The 22,508-nt window shown below is 36.9% G+C and overlaps 1 protein-coding gene and 1 long non-coding RNA gene across 5 annotated transcripts in view; both read right to left on the reverse strand.

Annotated features, from left to right (window-relative positions):
- The window catches only part of LOC127846476 (trans-1,2-dihydrobenzene-1,2-diol dehydrogenase-like), a 277,064-nt gene that overhangs the window by 6,376 nt on the left and 248,180 nt on the right, over positions 1–22,508 (reverse strand). For 2 of the 4 annotated variants that reach the window (XM_052377739.1, XM_052377742.1), the window contains 4 exons: positions 6,912–7,011; positions 4,568–4,679; positions 1,972–2,135; positions 777–1,023 (listed from right to left, as the gene is read on the reverse strand). In XM_052377739.1, the coding sequence (XP_052233699.1) occupies positions 777–1,023; positions 1,972–2,135; positions 4,568–4,679; positions 6,912–7,011 (623 nt within the window). The remainder of the gene's footprint in view (positions 1–776; positions 1,024–1,971; positions 2,136–4,567; positions 4,680–6,911; positions 7,012–22,508) is intronic. The other 2 variants (XM_052377745.1, XM_052377740.1) reach the window with 1 other exon arrangement.
- LOC127846480 (uncharacterized) lies at positions 12,406–21,123 on the reverse strand. Its single transcript, XR_008033519.1, has 2 exons — positions 20,859–21,123; positions 12,406–19,142 (listed from the first exon to the last, which is right to left on the reverse strand). It is a non-coding gene; the product is annotated as an uncharacterized LOC127846480 (long non-coding RNA).

Here is a 22,508-nt window from a genome sequence, read left to right on the forward strand (position 1 = left end):
TTCCAACCTTTAAACATTAGAATAATGAAAATACATAATAATGATCGAATGAATTGTGTTTACAGACGTCGTTCTTTTGTTAAAAAATAAATAAACGAACCTCTGCTAAGATACAGGGCCATACACTGACAATACACCTTATTAAAGATCATTGTATCCACAGGTGTCGCTTCTGTGTGTATATGATCGACGTCAAGTCAAATACCGTAAATTAAATTTGAAATGTGAAAGGAACTTGTTTCGGAGATTTACTTGATACAGAATAATTATTCTAAATTCAAGAAAACAATTCATTCTAAATTCAAACAATAACAGTGGACAGGATAAAAACCTAGATAAAAACCCGGTTCCATTTGAAAAATCTAACCCGCTACCACTCGTCCATTAATTCTTCATTTGTGATAGTTTAAACATCATTAAGTTCTAAAGTCCGAATGATCGAGTGGCAATGCCTTTCAAACCAAAGACAAGGAACAAAGAAAAAACTGTGTAATGTCATTAACATTTCTCTTGAGAATGTCATTATTTGTATTAATCGAAATACTATATTGTTATTTGTAAAATAAATGTTATAAAGTTTTTAATACGTGTATCTGTGAATTAATCTTATCAAGAGTGTAATCAATACAATACAGTGAAATATCATGTAATGCAATGATATACAATACAATACAATACAATACAATACAATACCAACAAAACCCCAAACCAATACAATACAATGCAATACAATCTAATACAATACAATACAATAAAATACAACACAACATTTTTACCTCCCATCAGATTTCCCACGGCCGAAATGGACACCGGCCTCTCATTAAACACCATACAGGCCAGCTGCACCACGTATATCCCGATGTCCAGGCAGCCTCCGCCGCCCATGGCAATGTTCTTCACCCGCTCCACCTCGGAGATGGGGACGCAAAAGTTGACCAACACCAGGCGGGGATCGCCGATGGCTCCCGCTGCTAGTTCTTCTCTCACCTTTTGGTACGCTGGGAACCACCTACTCCAAACAGCCTGTACGAAAAATGTGACAGTGCGTTTAAACATCGAGACAATATCATACATATTTTTTTAAGAGCCTTAGCAATATGAACAACAGGTGATTGAACTTTCCAAACCTAAACCTAAGACACAAATCTAAGGCGTCGTCGATTTGAATCAATTTACCTGGTTTATCAAGTCTTTTTGGGACTTGGTCTTTTGCAAATTCTATCTTTACTGCTACGATAAAATTCCCCCCCAACCCAGTGCTACTCCAGTCAAATCAAAACATTATAAGGGAAAGATGAGGAAACGCCTATTCACGAAATAGCAACATGCACCGTCGTTTAGTTTAGTTTATGACAAACGGGAAGGTGAAGCAATAGCAAATATGCCAATCAAGTCAATGTGGTTTGTACCGAATGCATCGCGAATGTATATTAGTCAATATGACGATTCTTCTGGATAGAGTGGTATATATTTTGCGAACACATGAACACTTTGATTGGCTACATTGTAAGAACATGTTTAACAAAAAACACTATCAAATAAGGTCGCCGTGGTGTAATGGATATGGTGTCCGCCTAGCGACCGGGAGGTCACGGGTTCGATCCCCGCTGTGGGAGCGTTCTTTCGATCTCCCATATAGACACAAGTACTGGTTCTAGGCCCAGGAAACGGACTCGAGAGCATTCCAAATAAGTAGGAATTACTTTCTATGCAATCGAGCTAAAATAAATAGGTTTAAACTAAACTAAATAAGGTTGTCCAGTATAGTAAATGGAATATGAATGTCATTTGTGGAAAAACCAAAGAGCCGCTTCATCAATTTCAACCATTTTTCCATTATCGTTATTTATGTACTCGGATGTAACGAATTGTTTCATAAAACGTCGTATTGTACGTAAGACGCGGCCTTCTACTGGTTCTATAACGTTTTTAGAAACGGTCAAAGGCCGTCTTTCTTAATCATACGCTTACCTCAACAAAGAGGCGATTCTCGGTTTTAGCGGCATCAAGAACAAGCTGCGCCTGTTTCAGGTTCATCGCCATTGGCTTCTCGCAGAGCACGTGCTTCCCGGCATGCATCATCTTCAGCGCGAGATCCACGTGCGTCACGTGCAGCGTTCCTATATACACCACCTCTGAAAGAGAGCGATCGTCCGACTGATGAGAATCGATTGGGATTTTCGAATAATAATTTGAAGAAGATAAATATCAAACAACCCTTAGGTGCATGACAAATCTGATTTAGCTACGCTCTCAACAAAGCAGACAGGAGTTTGAACGTGATGAAGGAGTAAAGTCTTATTCTGATAAAACGGGGCTTAACGCCTGTGCGTCAAGTGTCGTCTCAGATAAGCATGTGCAGCAGTCCGCACGGGCTGTTCTTAGACGACACTTTACGCACATGCACTTTTATAAAGAATTTGTTGGTTTCGATGAATTCTTTTAGCGAAAATCCATAATTAGCGTGAGCGTTCTGCTCAGGCTAATCTACAACCCTACGCACATGCATTAAACCCCGTTTTCCCATAGCTAGGCTCATTAAGTTTTTAACCGAAAAGTAAACCCGAATGTGATTTATAATACTGACAAAATTACACTCTGAACAAAAATGAAACATGCTGATAGTCAATGACGAAAGAAGGCTGACGGACGCCGAGCAAATATCCGATTGGTTCACCTGGAATTACTGGATATGGGAACCAAACCAAAAGAAGTACATTTGTCTTGAAAAATTGCGAAGCTTCGGTCGGTAATGTACTTCACATAACTTACTCGATGACAAGAACATGAAATTGTGTTCGATTCGATTCTTAAAATCTGTTTGTGGCGATCAATGAAAGCATTGGTCATGGACAGTGAGCAAAAAGCACTTTCACTCAACCAAATCTCTTGAAAATACTATTCGCTATACTTTTGGAAATACTTTTCAGATAATAATCAATGGAAATAGCTAGCATCTGTACACGTACGCTTTATGGTCAGGAGTAAACTTAGATGTAATCTATCTATCCACCCATCCATCAATCTATGTAGGCAGGCGGGCAGACAGGCAGCCATGCAGACAGACAGACACACAGACAGACAGAAACACAAACAGACATACACACAGACAGTCACACAGACACACAGACAGACACATAGACAGACAAACACACAGACAGTCACACATACACACATACACACAGACACACACACAGACACAGACAGACAGACAGACAGACAGACAGACAGACAGACAGACAGACAGACAGACAGACAGACAGACAGACAGACTGACAGACAGACAGACAGACAGACAGACAGACAGACAGACAGACAGACAGACAGACAGACAGACAGACAGACAAAACAGACACACAGATAGACACACAGACAGACGGACAAGTATTTGTAATAATTAAAACATATCTTAAAAGATCAAACATATCTAATGGTAAATTAGTTTTTCACGACCGTTCCAATGCGGTGACAACAGTTTTATTAATTGGTATGAGGTTTTTTCCATGTTTTGCGTTATTTATAGTTGTTGTTGTTGTTTTTTAGTTTTGTCACACTGTTTGGAAGTTGGTTTCTCCCATAATTTCGCACATGCAATAAGCCTAGTTTTCGCAGAAAGCGGTTTAAATTATTGTGATTTAGTTTTTAGTTTTAGAACTCTTTCAAATCAAGTACATGGTCGCAGGCGTTATGAATGACAGGTATGGAGGTAACCACTACGACGAATCTTTTGCAACGAAGTTAACACAGGGTGTTACTACGCCTGAGTATCTTCTTAATCAACTATTCATTTTGTTTGTATGACATATATCCACACTACCATGATTCCGTTTTAACTTTGAACCCGATCCAATCACAATCCTAACAATTACGTGAGCGCATCCATGTTCTTGTGGCCGAATAAATGCACAACATATATGAGACAACGCCATCATGGAAAAGAATAAATATAAGCTTTACGTTTGTTTTCTAATCCATGAATTTATACTTTGCAACAATGAATTGAATTGTATGAATATGAAATGAATAAATACGTTTAAACAAACACAGGGTGCAGGATCAATCGCACCGGTAAGTGGTGCTTCTTTTCTTTAACCAATTATTCTTAAAAATTTCAACTAGTGCATAAAAGACAATTTGTCATGCGGCGTATGGCAAATTGTAGAACCATAGAATTACTTTATTTAGTAAGCCTGTGTTCTTGGCCAACAATTTGATATGTATAACATTCATATACTAGTATACGTATTTGATATGTATAACATTCATATACACGGTTTTGCTGCACGCAATTTGAAATGTTGGCACTGATTTTAGATGTATTCAATAATGTATTCTTAAATCTTTACGTATCGGCACAAATGCAATACAAACTTTTATGCGCTAATGATTTTTGCAAACATATTTCAATAAATTGGGATATTTGCATAATTAAAGTTCTTAACGGTGTGTTGTCTGCCCAGCCCGTGTGTAAACCACTGTGAACCCCGTTGATCATGCACCCTTTAGCAGGCAGATTATCATTGATAAAGGTTTTATGCAGTTTTTTTTTTAAATACATTCGACTAACCGACATCGCTGTCCTGGCCAACTTCCTCGTACGAACCGTATGCACGTTCAAATCCGAACCTATCCGCGAATGTGTGGGCCCTGGCAAGATCACGTGACGCCACCGCGACAAACTGGAACATGTCAAACAGACATATTTCGAACCTGTGAATAAATTTGAAAGCAACAGCTAGGGTTCGGCAGGATTTTTTTTCTCTAATATTGTGCTCAACATTAGATATACATGTTAAATTATGTAATAAAATCAAATACCGATGCAATAATAAAATTAAACCGAAAAAGGGAGATAATATATGACGTGGGTGAAAGAGTGCGCATAAGGGGTATTTTAATCCATTTATGCCTAGTGAACTCTCCCATCCTTCTAAATTGGATCAATTTATTTCCAAAATTAGGGATGTCTAGTATATTTATTTCTATATTTAGAATATTTCTTACAGAAATTCCTTTAAGAAAACCGCGCAGACCCTGATCATGCGGCGTCTGATCTAGGTCTACGCTGTTTGCCAATGCCCTTTTTCTAGACGCTAGGCATAAATGGGTTAAGTGAGATGTCGGTGTGTGATTCAACGATTAGTATAACAACAAAATGTTAATGATTATAACACAAATACACATGGCGCTATCTAATCTTAAAAGTATCATCAATTTAGCACCCTTTAAGTCTTGATCGGACGTTGTACATACACAGATCCAAAAGACACGTTTAAAATAATGTTCCTTTACCGGTAAATAGTGTGTGACAGTTGTTAACTGATTCTGTGTAGCTGTATATTATATATTATATGGTTATAAGCATAAGAAACAAGCAAATTCGTTGAATTGAAATCCCCGCCAATATGCTTCTGGACACAAAAGTGTTATATTTGACACTCAAAAAAGCATTTTTTCAAGATACAAAGGGCCATAACTCCGTTATTAACAGGTGGTGTACAATGCCATTTGGCGTGCATCATCCTCCAATCCATTTACATTTTGTGTATATGGATTATATGTCCGCACAGGCTAATCAGGGACGACATTTTCTGCCTTAACTTGATTTTCGGTAAGAAGGGACTTCCTTGAAACTAAAAATACCATAAAAGCGGAAAATGTCGTCCTCGATTAGCCTGTGCGGCCTGCACAGGCTAATCTGGGACGACACTTTACGCACATGCAATAAGCCCAGTTTTCTCAGAACGCGGCTCACATTTTGTTCAGTGTACGACTGAAAATGTCTGTAAAAGTGTTAACTACTATTGCGAAATTTATATTATTGGAAGTTAACATATATTGGCAAGCGAAGTTAACCTCTAAACAAATAATAAAATGTGTTCCTTTGCTAGCTTGATACCATTCTCCGATTAACACTCTTTAAACTGTTATCAAAGAATGAATGACTATAACTATGTAGCATCCTCACTTCAAGTACCTTTAACAAAGTGAACGCCAGATAAGCACTATAGAAACGTAGTCATTTTTTTTCGTTATCTCAGAACGACATTATCGAAACAAGCATCTGATTTGCGTCTTCATTATCATACCATACTTTTGAATGTTGATAACGGCTCGAAATATCATCTTCTAACGTGAAATTCCCTTATGAAAAATGACGAATTATTGTAGGTAAAATGCAGCGAACAAAATGATAATCATAAACTTTGTGTTTTTCATTTTAAGAATTTTGTTTCACAGATAAGCCGGCATGTTCCTTTATGTGCGCCTTGCCGTGCCCGGTTAACTAAGTTCTATTATACAGTTCCGGGCTGAAATTTAGGGAATCGTACAATTAAATCCCAAACCGAACACAGATCTTAGTAAGGAATTGGTCATAAAATTATTTCTACAGGATTCTCCAATTCATCCGCTTTATAATAGAGAAGTTGTCTGATGCTTCCAAATTCGATTGAACATAAAAACTTTTGTCTGTATTTTAACAGTGCCCATAAGGCAAAAACACTTCAATATTTCGAGTCTCGTTTAGGGAAAACTGGGCTTAATGCACGTATAAAGTGCCATTTCAGATGTGCACTTGCAATCTGTACACATTTATCAGTGACGACACTTTTCGATTGTATGGCCTTTTTCTTTTACGAAAGCCTCTTCTTAACGAAATTTCAGTTTAAACGGAAAATGTTGTCTCAAATAATTCTATGTTATCTAAAAAAAGACAAAATGTCTGCGCAAATCTGGGAATACACTTTACGCCCATGAATAAAGCCCATTTTAACAGAACGAGGCTAAACCTATTTAAACAAACTAGTAAGCTCTGGAAATGCAATCATTCGAGAGTGTCACGCAAGACGATACATGCTCATAAAATAACCTAAAAGTCTGTCATTCATCCGGACGGAATAAACACACACCTTGTGTTCTTGAGCGGGCAGATTCTCCTTAATTGCCATGAAGAAATCCTCTGATATCTTCCCCGGACCCAGGCATCCCCATCGAGTGGCCGCCATTACACTGCGAGAGACACAGACGGTGAAACGTAATGAGTAAATATCGAAATCGTTTTTGGTTGTTTTAAATAAAAGAATCTTCAAAAATTCGTGTTTAATGTTCATTTACATCAACTCCAACTACCCCTTTTTAATCTGTGGTAGTGTACTCCAAGGCACTGAAATTATATTTGATCACAGCGCTGATATCAACAGTAAATACGCTGGCGAAATCGAAAATGTGCATTCCACCAGTTTCTGCAAATAAGTTGACAGAAAAGAGCCCAGAAGTTTGTTTTTTTATCAGCTGACTTAAACGGAGGCGAATAATGGTACGAGATTTACCGGGGAACAATAAATTGTAAAAAATTGGACTGGAAAACCTCATGGGCAATAACATTTAATTACATGGGCTTTTCACTACGTGCAGACTGGATACGTGCGCGTGGTTCAAATTAATATGTCCAAACTTATCACAATTACGTAGCTACGATCATGCCCAATACCCCATGTGACACACCATTAACTACGCTCAAGCACCCATTACTACCTTCTCCCGTAGTGATGTATCGATGTAATGGATACGGAGTCAACCTTTTTACGAGGATAAGTCTAGGGATATAAATATCACAGACTAATAGTACGTTTTTTTTCGCTTAAATCTGACTAGAAAATGCCTTTAGTAGTCAACTACGTATGATACGCTTGTGCCAAAATAAGTAAGGTTAAACTTAAAGACATACACAAATATATAGATAGATATATATATATATATATATATATATATATATATATATATACTCATACTGGGTTAAATATAGGGTCTGTGATATATTTCCGGAGTGTTGGGTACTTCCCTTTCCCATGCTAGTATCCAACTGAAAAATAGCGTGTTTTATGCGAATTACCTTCAACAACCTATATATAACTCAAAACTTAATATATCTAGTTATTTCTGCAGACAAATAACATATACATTTTTTTACTTTAAACCTCGTATCTGGGTCCCCATGACCCAATTATTTTTTTATATATGTATACTCTGTGATACTTTATACCGACATACCGGGTCCCTGAGATAGTGTCACTTGAAATACGAAACATTGTTTGCTAAAAAATGAGTTGGCCTTGAGCATAGTTATATCTTGCGACACTCGCATTAGAATTGTGGTTAAGATCTTCTCGACCTCAAACTTTATATATTAAATCCTCACGATCAGATTTGTTTGTATTTGTGTGGCCTATGCATGAATCGCTCTGCATGGTTTCCTTGCATAATACATTTAATAACATTTTGAGTCGAATTCATTTTACAGAGGGAATGACACAATGGTGAACTAAATATGTGTTTAATGTTATTTTAATATTTTTTTGAATTTTTGCATTATTTGACTACGTATCGTGTTATTTTCTCCTGTTGCGTGATTTTGTAGTCGCCGGAACTTTTAAAAGCACAATGTCCTTGGTTAAACAATTGAGATAATGTAGGATAGAATCATCCTTGTAGAAATCATTGAATTATATAACAGTGGTGTCCGTGTGATGCAAGCAGCTATAATGAAACAGTTGTCGCTATAACAGTTTCATTGCAAAGATACGTAAAGGTAAAACAGTTGCGGATCGTTAATGGTAAATAGATATGACAACCAAAAACAAAACATTTATAGGATTATTAAATTGAAATGAAAAATAGAAGTCAAACGATTATTTAAACGTTATAACAATATGTATTTACTTATTGTGTTTAAACCTGACGTGATGTCACCCTGGCGTGACACGAGTATAAATGTTTTTTATGATAGCTTCGAAAAGGATTTCAAAGATAATGACTAAAACACGCAGCGATTCCTAGTACAAGAAGAGTACCGCTATTAAGACCACATTGAACACTGTAAATTGCAATTTTTCAAGATTGCATGGTCCCAAAGTATTGAATAAAGAACAAAATACCCTGTTAATTATGAAGTCCGACATGCTATTAAGACCAAGCTGAAAGTAGCGGAACTTTACTGTAGTTTTATGTGCCTTCGTGGAAAATGATCCAGTCATCGATATTCGGTCCACTTCCTCATGTCCAACAGAAAGATATTCATTTCGTGCTTTGAACTATTCTGAAGATTTTAGTCATAGTTATGTCATAAATATCGAATAGGGACTTGTAAAACCAGTTTTTTAACTTGCATTATTGCTTCGCAAGAATGGACCTGTAAAAATGCTTTCAAATTAGTTAAAAGGAAGGTATTTTGAAAAAAAATCTGATTTTGTCTTATAAACAAAAAAAAAACATTGAATGTGATACATAACCCATCACAGTATCCAATAACAGACGGACGAAAAGATTTGAGTATAGCCTATAACACTTGCGACTGGGTATAATACATAAGAACCTCCAATAACTAAAGGCAGTGGCTAGTCGTACAGTCCCGTACGGCTAGACAAGAGGCTAACCGTACGGCCCCGTACGGCTAGACAATAGGCTAGCCTTACGGCGCTGTACGTATTATAGCCTTTCCTATTGAGATTGTCTAGCCGTACGGCTTATAAAGTATAGAATTGTCATTTAGTGCTGTTAATCAGTAATATGCAGCAAAGACAAATAAGCGCCCGAGCCGATTGTGACGAAGATATTTCGTACATATTTTCCTAAAATAAGGCTAGTATTCCACCAATCCGCATCCGCATCCGTATCCGCGTCAGTATCCGCAAAATCGTTATACGGACGCTATATTCCATTTATCCGCAAACGGATGCGGACGAGATAGGGACGGCATTTAGCACGATGAGAGTAGCTGTCATCTAAAAAATAAACTGAAAATCTATCGAATTCGTGAAAAAATACCCGGAATTATACAACCAACGCAGTTCTGCATATCGTGACTCTGATTATACTTTAAAGTTTAAATGTATGGAAAATCATAGCCAAGGCACTAAAAGAAGATGTTTCAGGTATTTACCATTTGTATCCTTTTACGGACAGAACGATGATTTGTACCTTATATCTACTTAAATTCACGCTTAGCAGCTTGTCCTTCATTATAATTATCTCAATAATTATAATTTTTAGTTTTATCCATATACAAAAATAAAGATACGTTCGACGTATGCGGATAAATGGAATATAGCGTCCGTATATTTTGCGGACAGGATACATTTACAGATAGATGGAATAGTAGCCCAAGAATGCTCACTTGAGCGTTCTATTGCGGACGCCTATTCGCGTGCGGATACGGATGAATGGAATAAGTGCAGTGCATTTCTACTTGTTTTATTTTTTGCGGATGCGGATATGCGGTTGCGGACAGATGGAATAGTAGCCTATAACTGAAGCATTCGTATTTTTAGTTAGTGTTCGTGTGGCGAATAAATGGTTGCAGGAATTTATCAAAGCGCTGACGTCACTGTAGGTGTTCGTTGTTGTATAAGTTTAGACGCACATCAGTTTAAAAAATTATGTTATAGCTTTTTATATTGCAAGTTTTGAATGGACACAATCCATTCAAAATTATAAAGAGTGTGTCTTAAAGCACAGGTTCAGATGGTTTTTTTTAAATCATTAATAAAAAATAAATTTTTAGCTTCGTTTTGGGAAAACAGGGCTAAATGCTTATGCATAAATTGTCATCCCAGTACAAGAGACCCTTTAAACATTATAAAATACGACATGTCGTCCTTGTTTAGCGTGTTTGCATTGCACAAGCTAATCAGTATGCACAGGCTTATCTTATTTGACATGCATTAAGCCCTGTTTTCTCTGAAAGCAGCCAGTATGTGCAGATTTTCAATGATAAACACTAGACTGGCCAATATCGTCTTACAAGCTGTTAAACTCTATTACTCATATACACCAACTGCAGTGCACCAGTGAGTGGTGGACTATAAACAGGCAAATGTGGTGGTTATCTTTCCTAGCAGACGCTAGAAGAATGTGTAGTCTGCTGCAACGGACAGTGGTTGTCTTTCCATGTCATAGTTAAAGGGATCTTTTCACGGTTTGGTAAATTGACAAAATTGAAAATAGTTGTTTCAGATTCGCAAATTTTCGTTTTAGTTATGATATTTGTGAGGAATCAGTATTACTGAACATTCACCATGGTCTAATATAGCCATTATATGCATCTTTTCACGATTTAAAAACCTAAAAATTATAGAGCGTTGCAACGCGAAACGATTGAATAATTTGGAGAGTTCTGTTGTTATCGTTTAAATTTGTGAAACTACGAAGATTGCTTATATCAGGTATAGAATACACCTCTCATGTATGCTTGGCAGGATAGCTCATTAGGCTAAAGCGTTTTTTACTCCAGGATTCCGGGGGTCACTGGTTCGAGCCCTTGTACGGGCTTCTTTTTTTCCATTTTTAAATTTTATTTTTGATTTTTTTCTGGAGCGTTAAAAATCCAATGTTTACATTCATCAATATAAAGCATTTAATGACAAACTTAAAAACATGTCAAAATCTGTGAAAAGGCCCATTTAAGGCTTCTACGCACATACCGATTTGCAAAAACATTAGCGTTAGCTGACGCTCACACTAAAAATGAACCGTTAAACTAAATTTAGATTCACATCGTACATGCACGATTTACATGCTGGCGAATTCGACTGTACATACATTTTCGATTTCAGAATTTAATATCTGGCTTATTTTGCATATATCGACACATGTTCTTCTTAACTTTTATTTAAGTTTATGTTCAAATATATGTTTAATAAGTTGTTTTTTTTTATACACATTTTATGTAAATTAATAAATATTTGAAAAAATCGTATAATCTCGCTTTAAAAATTCTTCATCTTTCACGGCTTCCTTTCATGTCATACGGTTGCTTATTTGATTCATTAATTAGTCGACGTTCCTAAGGCGTGAAAAACCTGTATTAAAGAGTTGCGGCATCGATATTTTGAAATTTAATGACGACAGCCGTCAAAGTTACGTTCTAGAAATTGACTTACACACAATTTAAATCGGTTTCTAATTTGATTCTTTGATAAGACGACTTTCCTATGTAAGGAGTGAAAACTGTTTTAATTAGTTGCGGCATCGATATTATGAAATTCAATGACGGCCAAGGTACTGCTCAGAAATGGAGTCACACAAATAATTTAATTGTCGTTCAGACAATGGATAAATATATGGTTTCATACAAGCAATATATCAGTTCACTGAAAATGGTTGTCTTTAACTTAGACAATATCCATAGGAAAGGCTATACGTACAGAGCCGTACGGCAAACCTATTGTCTACCCGTACGGGGCCGTGCGGCTAGCCTCTTGTCTAGCCGTACGACTAGCCACTGTAAAATGTATAGTTATTTCATTTTCATTTTACAAATGTCTCTAAAAATATATTTAAATTTTCTCTATCATGGAAGTGTCATTTATTCATACAACACATGACAAATTATAACAACAATATATGTTAAAATTATCTGACCCTTGTCAGACGTTTTATTATGAAACTAATAAATGATATGCATGATTGTCAGATTGTGAAATGCTCAATTCAAGTATTATATAAGAGATAAATGGTGACGGACCCATGACAAACAAATAATTGGAGATAGTAGTAACAATCCATCATAAGTTGCAGTACGAACTAAATGATTATCATGAAAATAAAAACTGATTTAACAAGCAAATTCGTTGAATTGATATCCCCAGCCATTATACTTCTGGATACAAGTTATGGCTCTGGACACACAAAAAAAGCATTTTTTTCAAATACAAAGGGTCATAACTCCGCTATTAATCAAGGATGTACAATGCCATTTGGCGTGCATCATCCTCTTATCCATATATATATACTCGTACCAAGTTTCAATGAAATCTGCTAAAGCACTTCCAAGATATGGTTCCGGACACAAAAGTGCCGGACGGACAGACGGAAAGACGGACAATGCCAAATTAATATCCCTCCGCTGTTGGCGGGGGATCACAAAAATTAAGCAAAATTAATTACATACACAACAAGATGCGTTTGTGAAACCCAATGCCCCGTATATAACGTTTGACCTTGAAGGATGACCTTGACCCTTCACCACTCAAAATGTGCAGCTCCATGAGATACACATGCATGTCAAATATAAAATTGCTAGCTTCAATATTGCAGAAGTAACATAACATGAACAATTTTGACCCATATATTTGACCTTGAAGGATGACCTTGACCTTTCACCACTCAAAATGTGCAGCTCTATGAGATACATATGCATGCCAAATATCAAGTTGCTATCTTCAATAGTGCAAACGTATTCATAAAATAAGCGATTTGGGCCACATATATTTAACAACTGACCTTGAAGGATGACTTTGACCTTTCAACACTCAAAATTTGCAGCTCCATGAGATACACATGCATGCCAAATTTCAAGTTGCTATCTTCAATATTGCAAAAGTATTAATAAAATAAGCGATTTGGGCCACATATATTTGACCTCTGACCTTGAAGGATGACCTTGACCTTTCACCACTCAAAATGTGCAGCTCAATGAGATACACATGCTTGGCAAATATCAAGTTGCTATCTTCAATATTGCAAAAGAATTCATAAAATGAGCGATTTTGGCCACATATATTTGACCTCTGACCTTGAAGGATGACCTTGACCTTTCACCAATGATAATGTGCAGCTTCAGGAGATGCATTTGCATGCCAAATATCAAGTTGCTACTTTCAATATTGCAAAATGTTAAAGTTGGCATAAACAGACCAACCAACCAATCAACAGACCGACAGAGCAAAAACAACATGTCCCCCACTACTATAGTGGGGGACATAAAAATAGACTGATCCTACAAGCAAACCCCATATTTACACAGAACAATGTCTGAATTGACATAAATTTGGACAAAAAACATGCATTTTCCTGGATTTGAAGCACAGACCTTTTGATTGCAAACAACAGTCTTACTTACTAAGACATTTCTGAAAATTACACGTTGCCAGCAAAGTACATTTTTAAATCAGATATGCAATGTCATGTCCTTACCAAATTGTACTAGAGCTGTTTTCACTTCGAGTTTGCAAACAGCCTTAAAATATAAACTAAACACTAGAAAAGAATCTTTAACAAGGGCTGTTTGTAAAACAAGCATGCCCCCCATATGGGCTGTCCGTTGTAGTGGCAGCCATTGTGTGAATACGTTTTTTGTCACTGTGACCTTGACCTTTGACCTAGTGACCTGAAAATCAATAGGGGTCATCTGTGAGTCACGATCAATGTACCTATGAAGTGTCATGATCCTAGGCAAAAGCGTTCTTGAGTTATCATCCGAAAATCATTTTACTATTTCGGGTCACCGTGACCTTGACCTTGTGACCTCAAAATCAATAAGGGTCATCTGTGAGTCATGATCAATCTACCTGTGAAGTTTCATGATCCTAGGCATATGCGTTCTTGAGTTATCATCTGAAAACCATTTTACTATTTCGGGTCACCGTGACCTTGACCTTTGACCTAGTGACCTCAAAATCAATAGGGGTCATCTGCAAGTCATGATCAATCTAGCCATGAAGTTTCATGATCCTAGGCGTATGAATTTTTGAGTTATCATCCGGAAACCATTTTACTATTTTGGGTCACCGTGACCTTGACCTTTGACCTCAAAATCAATAGGGGTCATCTGCGAGTCATGATCAATGTACCTATGGAGTTTCATGATCCTAGGCCCAAGCGTTCTTGAGTTATCGTCTGACAACCACCTGGTGGACGGACCGACAAACTGACATACCGACAGACCGACCGACATGAGCAAAGCAATATACCCCCTCTTCTTCGAAGGGGGGCATAATGAGATAAAAGTGCACTTACAAAATCAAAGTCTTTCATTTTGAAAACCAATAGACAGAATTATAACATATAAAAAGTATACAATCTTCAGTACACTGATCAACAAATTAAAACATTTTAAATCATACAATTTGCATAAAATTCAAAGCTTGATATCTCAAAAACTTATCCACAATATTGAAAGATATTAAGAATCTTACAATCTGCATCATAACTAAAGCTCAATATCTTATAAAACTGATTGACTAAACTGCAACATTTTACAAATTATTTAATCTACAAAAAATGAAAAACTTCATATTTCAAAATTCAACCGACAGCATTGACACATATTTAGAATCATACAAAGTTAAAGCTTCAAATGTCAACTTGAAATGAGTCCAAAGTACACGGACTTTAGTGAAACACTGGTAAGGGACTAAAAAGGCAGTTAACAACAAGAGCTGTGTTCGTAAAACACAATCCCCCTTACTGCGCCGCTTTGAAGCCATATATTCGACCTATGACATTGAATTATGACCTTGACCTTTCACCACTCAAAATGTGCAGCTCCATGAGATACACATGCTTGCCAAATATGAAGTTGCTATCTTCAATATTGCAAAAGTATTCATAAAATGAGCGATTTTGGCCACATATATTTGACCTCTGACCTTGACCTTTCAGAAAATTAAAATGTGCAGCTCTATGAGATACATATGCATGCCAAATATCAAGTTGCTATCTTCAATATTGCAAAAGTTATTGCAAATGTTAAAGTTGGCGTAAACAGATCAACCAACCAACCAACAGACAGGACAAAAACAATATGTCCCCCACTACTATAGTGAGGGACATAAAAATAGACTGAACCTTCAAGCAAACCCCAAATTTACATAGAACAATGTCTGAATCGCCATAAATTTGGACAAAAAACATGCATTACCCTGTATTTGAAGCACAGACCTTTTGATTGCAAACAACAGTCTTACTAAGACATTTCAGAAAATTACACGTTGCCAGCAAAGTACATTTTAAAATCAGATATGCAATGTCATGTCCTTACCAAATTGTAATAGAACTGTTTTCACTTCGAGTTTGCAAACAGCCTTAAAATATAAACTAAACACTAGAAAAGAATCTTTCAGGAGATAAAAGTGCACTTACAAAATCAAAGTCTTTCATTTTGAAAACCAATAGACAGAATTAAAACATAAAAATTATGCAATCTTCATTACACTGATCAACACCATTAAAACATTTTAAAATCATACAATTTGCATAAAACTCAAAGCTTGATATCTCAAAAACTTATCCACAATATTGAAAGATATTAAGAATCTTACAATCTGCATCATATTTAAAGCTCAATATCTTATAAAACTGATTGACGAAACTGCAACATTTTACAAATTATTTAATCTACAAAAAATGTAAAACTTCATATTTCAAAATTCAACTGACAGCATTGACACATATTTAGAATCATACAAAGTTAAAGCTTCAAATGTCAACGTGAAAAACACATCCAAGATATCATTTAAACTAATATACTGACAAAGTTTCAAGAAGATTCATAAGTCCATATAAGGAAAAATGCCCCGCCCACTGGTGGCCATGTTTTTCTTAGCAACTGGAACCAATTTCAAACTTGTCCAAATATCATTGGGACAAATCTTCTGACAAAGTGTCATGATGATCGTACAATAAATATGGCTTCTAGAGTTTTAACAGGGTTTTACTTTAGCCATATAAGGAAAAATACCACGCCCCCTTAGTGGCCATGTTTTTCCACCAACTAGAACCATTTTTGAACTCATCCAAGATATCATTAGGACAAATCATCTGACCAAGTTTCATAATAATCGGAAAATAAATGTGGCCTACAGAGTGTTTACAATGTTTTAGTAAAGCATGATACATAACCATATTAGGAAAAATGCCCCGCCCCCTGGTGGCCATGTTTTTTAAGCAAACGAAACTATTTTTGAACTAATCCAAGATATCATTAGGACAAATCTTCTGACCAAGTTTCATGAAGATAAGAAAATAAATGTGGCCTATAGAGTGTTAACAAAGTTTTACTATAGCCATATAAGGTAAAATGCCCCACCCCCTGGCGGACATGTTTTTCAACCAACCAGCATCATTTTTTAACTTGTCTACGATATTTTTTGGGATGAATATTCTGACCAAGTTTCATGAAGATCGGAAAATAAATGTGGCCTCAAGAGTGTTAACAAGATTTTACTATAGCCATATATAGCCATATAAGGAAAAATGCCCCGCCCTTTGGCAGCCATGTTTTTCAAGCAAACGTAACCATTTTCAGCTCGTCTAAGATATCATTGAGACCAAACTTCTGACCAAATTTCATGAAGAATGGACAATAAATGTGGCCTCTAGAGTGTTAGCAATGTTTAACTAAAGACATAAGGAAAACTCCCCCGCCCCTTGGCGGCCATGTTTTTTCACTGATCTGGACCATTTTCAAACTCGTCCAAAATATAAATAAAACCAATGTTTTGACCAAGTTTCATGATGATTAGGCAAACATTTTGACTTCTAAAGTGTTCACAAGGTTTCTCTATAGCCATATAAGGAAAACTGCCCCGCCCCTGGCGGCCATGTTTTTCAACGGACCGGAACCAATTTTTAACTAAACCAAAATATCATTTAGACAAACATTTTGACAAAGTTACATGAAGATTGGACTTCTACAGTGTTCACAAGTTTTGTTGTTGTTTTTTTGACCTAGTGACCTAATTTTTGACCCAGCATGACCCAGTTTCGAACTCAGTCGAGGTATCAATGTGACAAATGTTCTGCAAAATTTCATGAAGATCAGACAATAAATGTGGCATCTAGAGTGTTCACAAGGCAAAATGTTGACGACATACAACGCACAACGGACAAAAGGCAATCACAAAAGCTCACCATGAGCATGTTGCACTCAGGTGAGCTCAAAAGTTATGGCCAATTTTAAAGTTTTCAGACGGACGGACAGAAGCAATATATTTAACATTTAACCTTGAAGGATTACCTTGACCTTCACTTTTCACCACTCAATATGTGCAGCTTCACAAGATGCACATGCATGCCAACTGGAGCTTTGTCACAGACGTGACATATACCCCCACATAACGCATTGACACAGACTATTTTGTATGCTGTCTTCACAAAACAAGATAATACAATTTATGGCGATTTTTTAAGAATCATTATGCCATTATCATTTATAGCCATTTTTACCTTTGAACTCTTGAATTGTTTCACATGACAAGCCTTCCAATGACTTTGAACAAAATTGATGTACAGAGTCATTTTAAAATCTTACAATGAATGACATATTTATGGCCCAGACAAGATAATTTATTGCCATTTTTGACCTTTGAACTAAAACTACAACTTTGAGTTTGAAGATATCGACGTAATTCTTTCGCGCGACACACTGTCAAATGATGGTGAACAAAAGAGCCAACGATTTTAAAATCGCACAATAAACAACATAGTTATTGCCCAGACAAGCTCAATTATGGCCATTTTTTACCTTTAAACTCAAATTGTGCCCTTGTTCTTGGAAATATCGACGTAATTCTTTCGCCCGACACACTGTTCAATGATGGTGAACAAATGTGCCAAATGATTTTAAAATCTCACAATAAAAAACAAAGCTATGGCCCGGACAAGCATTTGACCTTTGAACTCCCAAGTGTGACCTTGACCTTTGAGATATTGACGTAATTTCTTTTAACGCGACACACCGTTCCATGATGGTGAACAAATGTACCGAGTCATTTAAAAATGTAACGATAAATAACATAGCTATGGTCCGTACAAACTTACAGTTTAAAACATACTAAGTGACCCCATGACCTAGTTTTTGACCTGGCATGACCCATATTCAAACTTGATCTAGACATTATCTACATACAACTACTGACCAAGTTTGGTGAAGATCGGATGAAATATCGGGACAGACCGACAAACGTGACTCCTATATAGCCCCCATTACCAATTGTAATAGGGGTATAAATATCAAGTTGCTATGTTCAATATTGAAAAAGTTATGGCCATATAAGTTTTCGGCCAGATGGACAGACTGACTGACTGACGGACAGTTCAACTGCTATATGCCACCCTACCAGGGGCATAAACATATTCCACAGTTCAACAATTCTTTTTCCATTTTTGTTTTTCCATAATAATGTTATGGACCCTTGCCCTTATCTGGGCCACTGTTCTTCCGGTAAGTATTTTTAGGGACCCCATTATTTTTGAGCCAGATGGCATTTTTTTTTCTCTTAATTCATCTCTAAAAAAGTTCATGAAACATATGTTCTCTTCGCTGGCCCACTTTCGTTTCATTCCTTTTCTTGTCCCTGTCCCTAAAACAAGAATAGATATAAAAAATAAAATAGCAATGAGTATCATGTCAGTGTTTTTTTCAGTTTTGGGGAAAAGGGGTCGGGTCCCCTGAGAGGGGGATAATTCACGTGTAAAAGGGGAAATTTCAATGCTAAGCAAGTAACATACAAAATCAAGTTGTAACACCATAATTCACCATACACAGAGAGAAAAACATTATTCCAACTTTTTTTGTCATCAACATGTTATGTTTATGTTCAAAGATCAACATTTTTTGGCTTTTCTGTGAATTATTTAAACGAGGTATTGATTAAAATTGAACTACACTTCCAAGAGGGGAAATTTTCAAATATTTTTGGGAAAAATATACACTCTAAGCAGCAAACTCATTTGTTCAGTGACTGTAAGCCCTTTATTTTGTTGACTTTTCTACTGAATTGATCCTTGCACACAAAGTATCAACATAAGTCAGTGTTCTGCCGTGGATGCGCCCTTGTGTTATTGTCGCAAAAAACAAATATTTGTCCCCACCCGTTTTCTGTATATGGGTCCGCGGGCGCACATGAATTAGAAATAAAAACTAATCGATTCAATTTGTAAGTCGGTAAAGTAATCGAGTGAATGTGTAACCAGAACAAACTATTTCATTGGACATGACGTCATTTCGCAGCCAATGGTTAATTTATTTAATATTAACACTCTATTTCATTGGTAAGTTGAGATTATAACAACCAATCAGATATCAAGGAAATTTCCGAACCTATCAAAATGGCTTAAAGTGACAGGCCAAAGAAAACAAAATCCATTTTTTTTTTTTCCTCCGGCAAGTAAAATTAGAAAATATGACAATAATATTAACAACCCAACAGAGTCTTCCCAAGTCCCAACATCGTTTAGCAATTACGAAAAAAGTCTGCCCCTAAACGTACATTCCAAGAAAATTGGCTTCAAAAATGTCCTTGGTCACTGTTTGACAACAACAAAATGACATGCAGATTGTGCATAAAGCAAAAAAGAAAACGCCTTTACTATCGTATTTCTAATTATCGAACAAGTACTTTGACATGCGGAGTCCAATGACCATAAATTTTTCAAAGTTTTGTAAATATGTTGACAACTGTTTGACAGTGTTAAAAAGTTTTTTGGAATGTTCCAGTTTTAATAACAATGTTACAACCTGACTGTAAGAAGTTAAGCACGTTTAAAAGTTCAAGTTAAAGGTTATTAGTTTCCACACATTTAATTCTGCTACAAAAATATTTCTGTGTCCCCATATTTTTTCTTTTTGTCCCCACTTTTGTAATCCTAAAGGGTCCCCAACAGTAAAATTTCACAGCAGAACACTGCAAGTGATACAATGATTGAATATTGTAGAGCAAGGTTTTCCTGATAAAAATGCACAAAACCTGAACATGTTAGGAGGTAAAATGAACTAACTGAAACTGTTTTAACACCAGTTTAAACCAATTTTTCACACATATAAGAACTGACAGTTCGCAGAACTATCTTGGAAGAACAAGTACTAAACATTAACTTTCATAGCAAACTGCCTACTTTGTACTTTACAAGGACTTTTACAAGCACATTGTTGTAACCCTGTAGATCACAGAGGAGGTCGTCTAGAGCATCACACTTGACTTGGACTACTCATTTACTTTAATACAGTCATGACATAAGACTCTGTCACATAATGATAGAAAATGCAGAGAAAACCCGTCTTCAAATTTAGTTCATACCTTGAGGATTTGGCTGCCTCATTTCATCATGGGTCAGACTGGCTGGCCCTTCACTGGCAGCAGTTGACATGGACTCTGAAAGAACCAAAGTGAAACCTGTAGATTGCATATGATCAGCACAGTCAACACTGGCATGTTGTATCATGAGAGGCTCTGACTCCTGTACAGATTCTAGACTGTGGGTGTCTTCAACAGTTGCCTCAATGACTGTAAACATATAATGTCAACAGTGGGGTCTTGTATGTCTATTATCCATTGGTGGATCTTGCTGAATCTATAGAAAACATGCATGCCCCCCATATGGGCTGTCCGTTGTAGTGGCAGCCATTGTGTGAATACGTTTTTTGTCACTGTGACCTTGACCTTTGACCTAGTGACCTGATAATCAATAGGGGTCATCTGCAAGTCACGATCAATGTACCTATGAAGTGTCATGATCCTAGGCAAAAGCGTTCTTGAGTTATCATCGGAAAATCATTTTACTATTTCGGGTCACCGTGACCTTGACCTTTTGACCTCAAAATCAATAGGGGTCATCTGCAAGTCATGATCAATGTACCTATGATGTTTCATGATCCTAGGCCCAAGCGTTCTTGAGTAATCGTATGACAACCACCTGGTGGACAGACGGACCGATCGACATGAGCAAAGCAATATACCCCCTCTTCTTCGAAGGGTGGCATAATATATATTGGCTTGGACAACAGAAAATTGTACTAGAATATATAGTCTATACTACGTTGGGTCATGTCTTTATCATCAATAGATGGGCCTTTATTATATGACAACAGAAATACCATGGGTCAGGACTGGCTGGCTCTTCACTTGGCTCCCTCCTATCATGGGTCAGACTGGCTGGCTCTTCACTTGGCTCCCTCCTATCATGGGTCAGACTGCCTGGCTCGTCACTGTCAGCAGTTGACATGGACTCTGAAAGAACCAAGTAAAACCTGTAGATTGCATATGATCAGCACAGTCAACACTGGCATGTTGTATCATGAGAGGCTCCGACTCCTGTATAGATTCTAGACTGTGGGTGTCTTCAAACAGTTGCTCAATGCCTGTAAACATATAATGTCAACAGTGGGGTCTTGTATGTCTATTATCCATTGGTGGGTCTTGCTGAAATCTATAGAAAACATGCATGCCCCCCATATGGGCTGTCCGTTGTAGTGGCAGCCGTTGTGTGAATACGTTTTTTGTCACTGTGACCTTGACCTTTGACCTAGTGACCTGAAAATCAATAGGGGTCATCTGCGAGTTACGATCGATGTACTTATGAAGTGTCATGATCCTAGGCAAAAGCGTTCTTGAGTTATCATCCGAAAATCATTTTACTATTTCGGGTCACCATGACCTTGACCTTTGACCTTGTGACCTCAAAATCAATAGGGGTCATCTGCGAGTCATGATCAATCTACCTATGAAGTTTCATGATCCTAGGCATATGCTTTCTTGAGTTATCATCCGAAAACCATTTTACTATTTCGGGTCACCGTGACCTTGACCTTTGACCTAGTGACATCAAAATCAATAGGGGTCATCTGCGAGTAATGATCAATCTACCCATTGAAGTTTATGATCCTAGCCGTATCGTTCTTTTAGTTATCATCCGAAACATTTACTATTTCGTGTCACCGTGACCTTGAC

This window comes from Dreissena polymorpha, chromosome 9 (genome assembly GCF_020536995.1).
Source record: "Dreissena polymorpha isolate Duluth1 chromosome 9, UMN_Dpol_1.0, whole genome shotgun sequence".
In the NCBI taxonomy this organism is placed as follows: Eukaryota; Metazoa; Mollusca; class Bivalvia; order Myida; family Dreissenidae; genus Dreissena; species Dreissena polymorpha.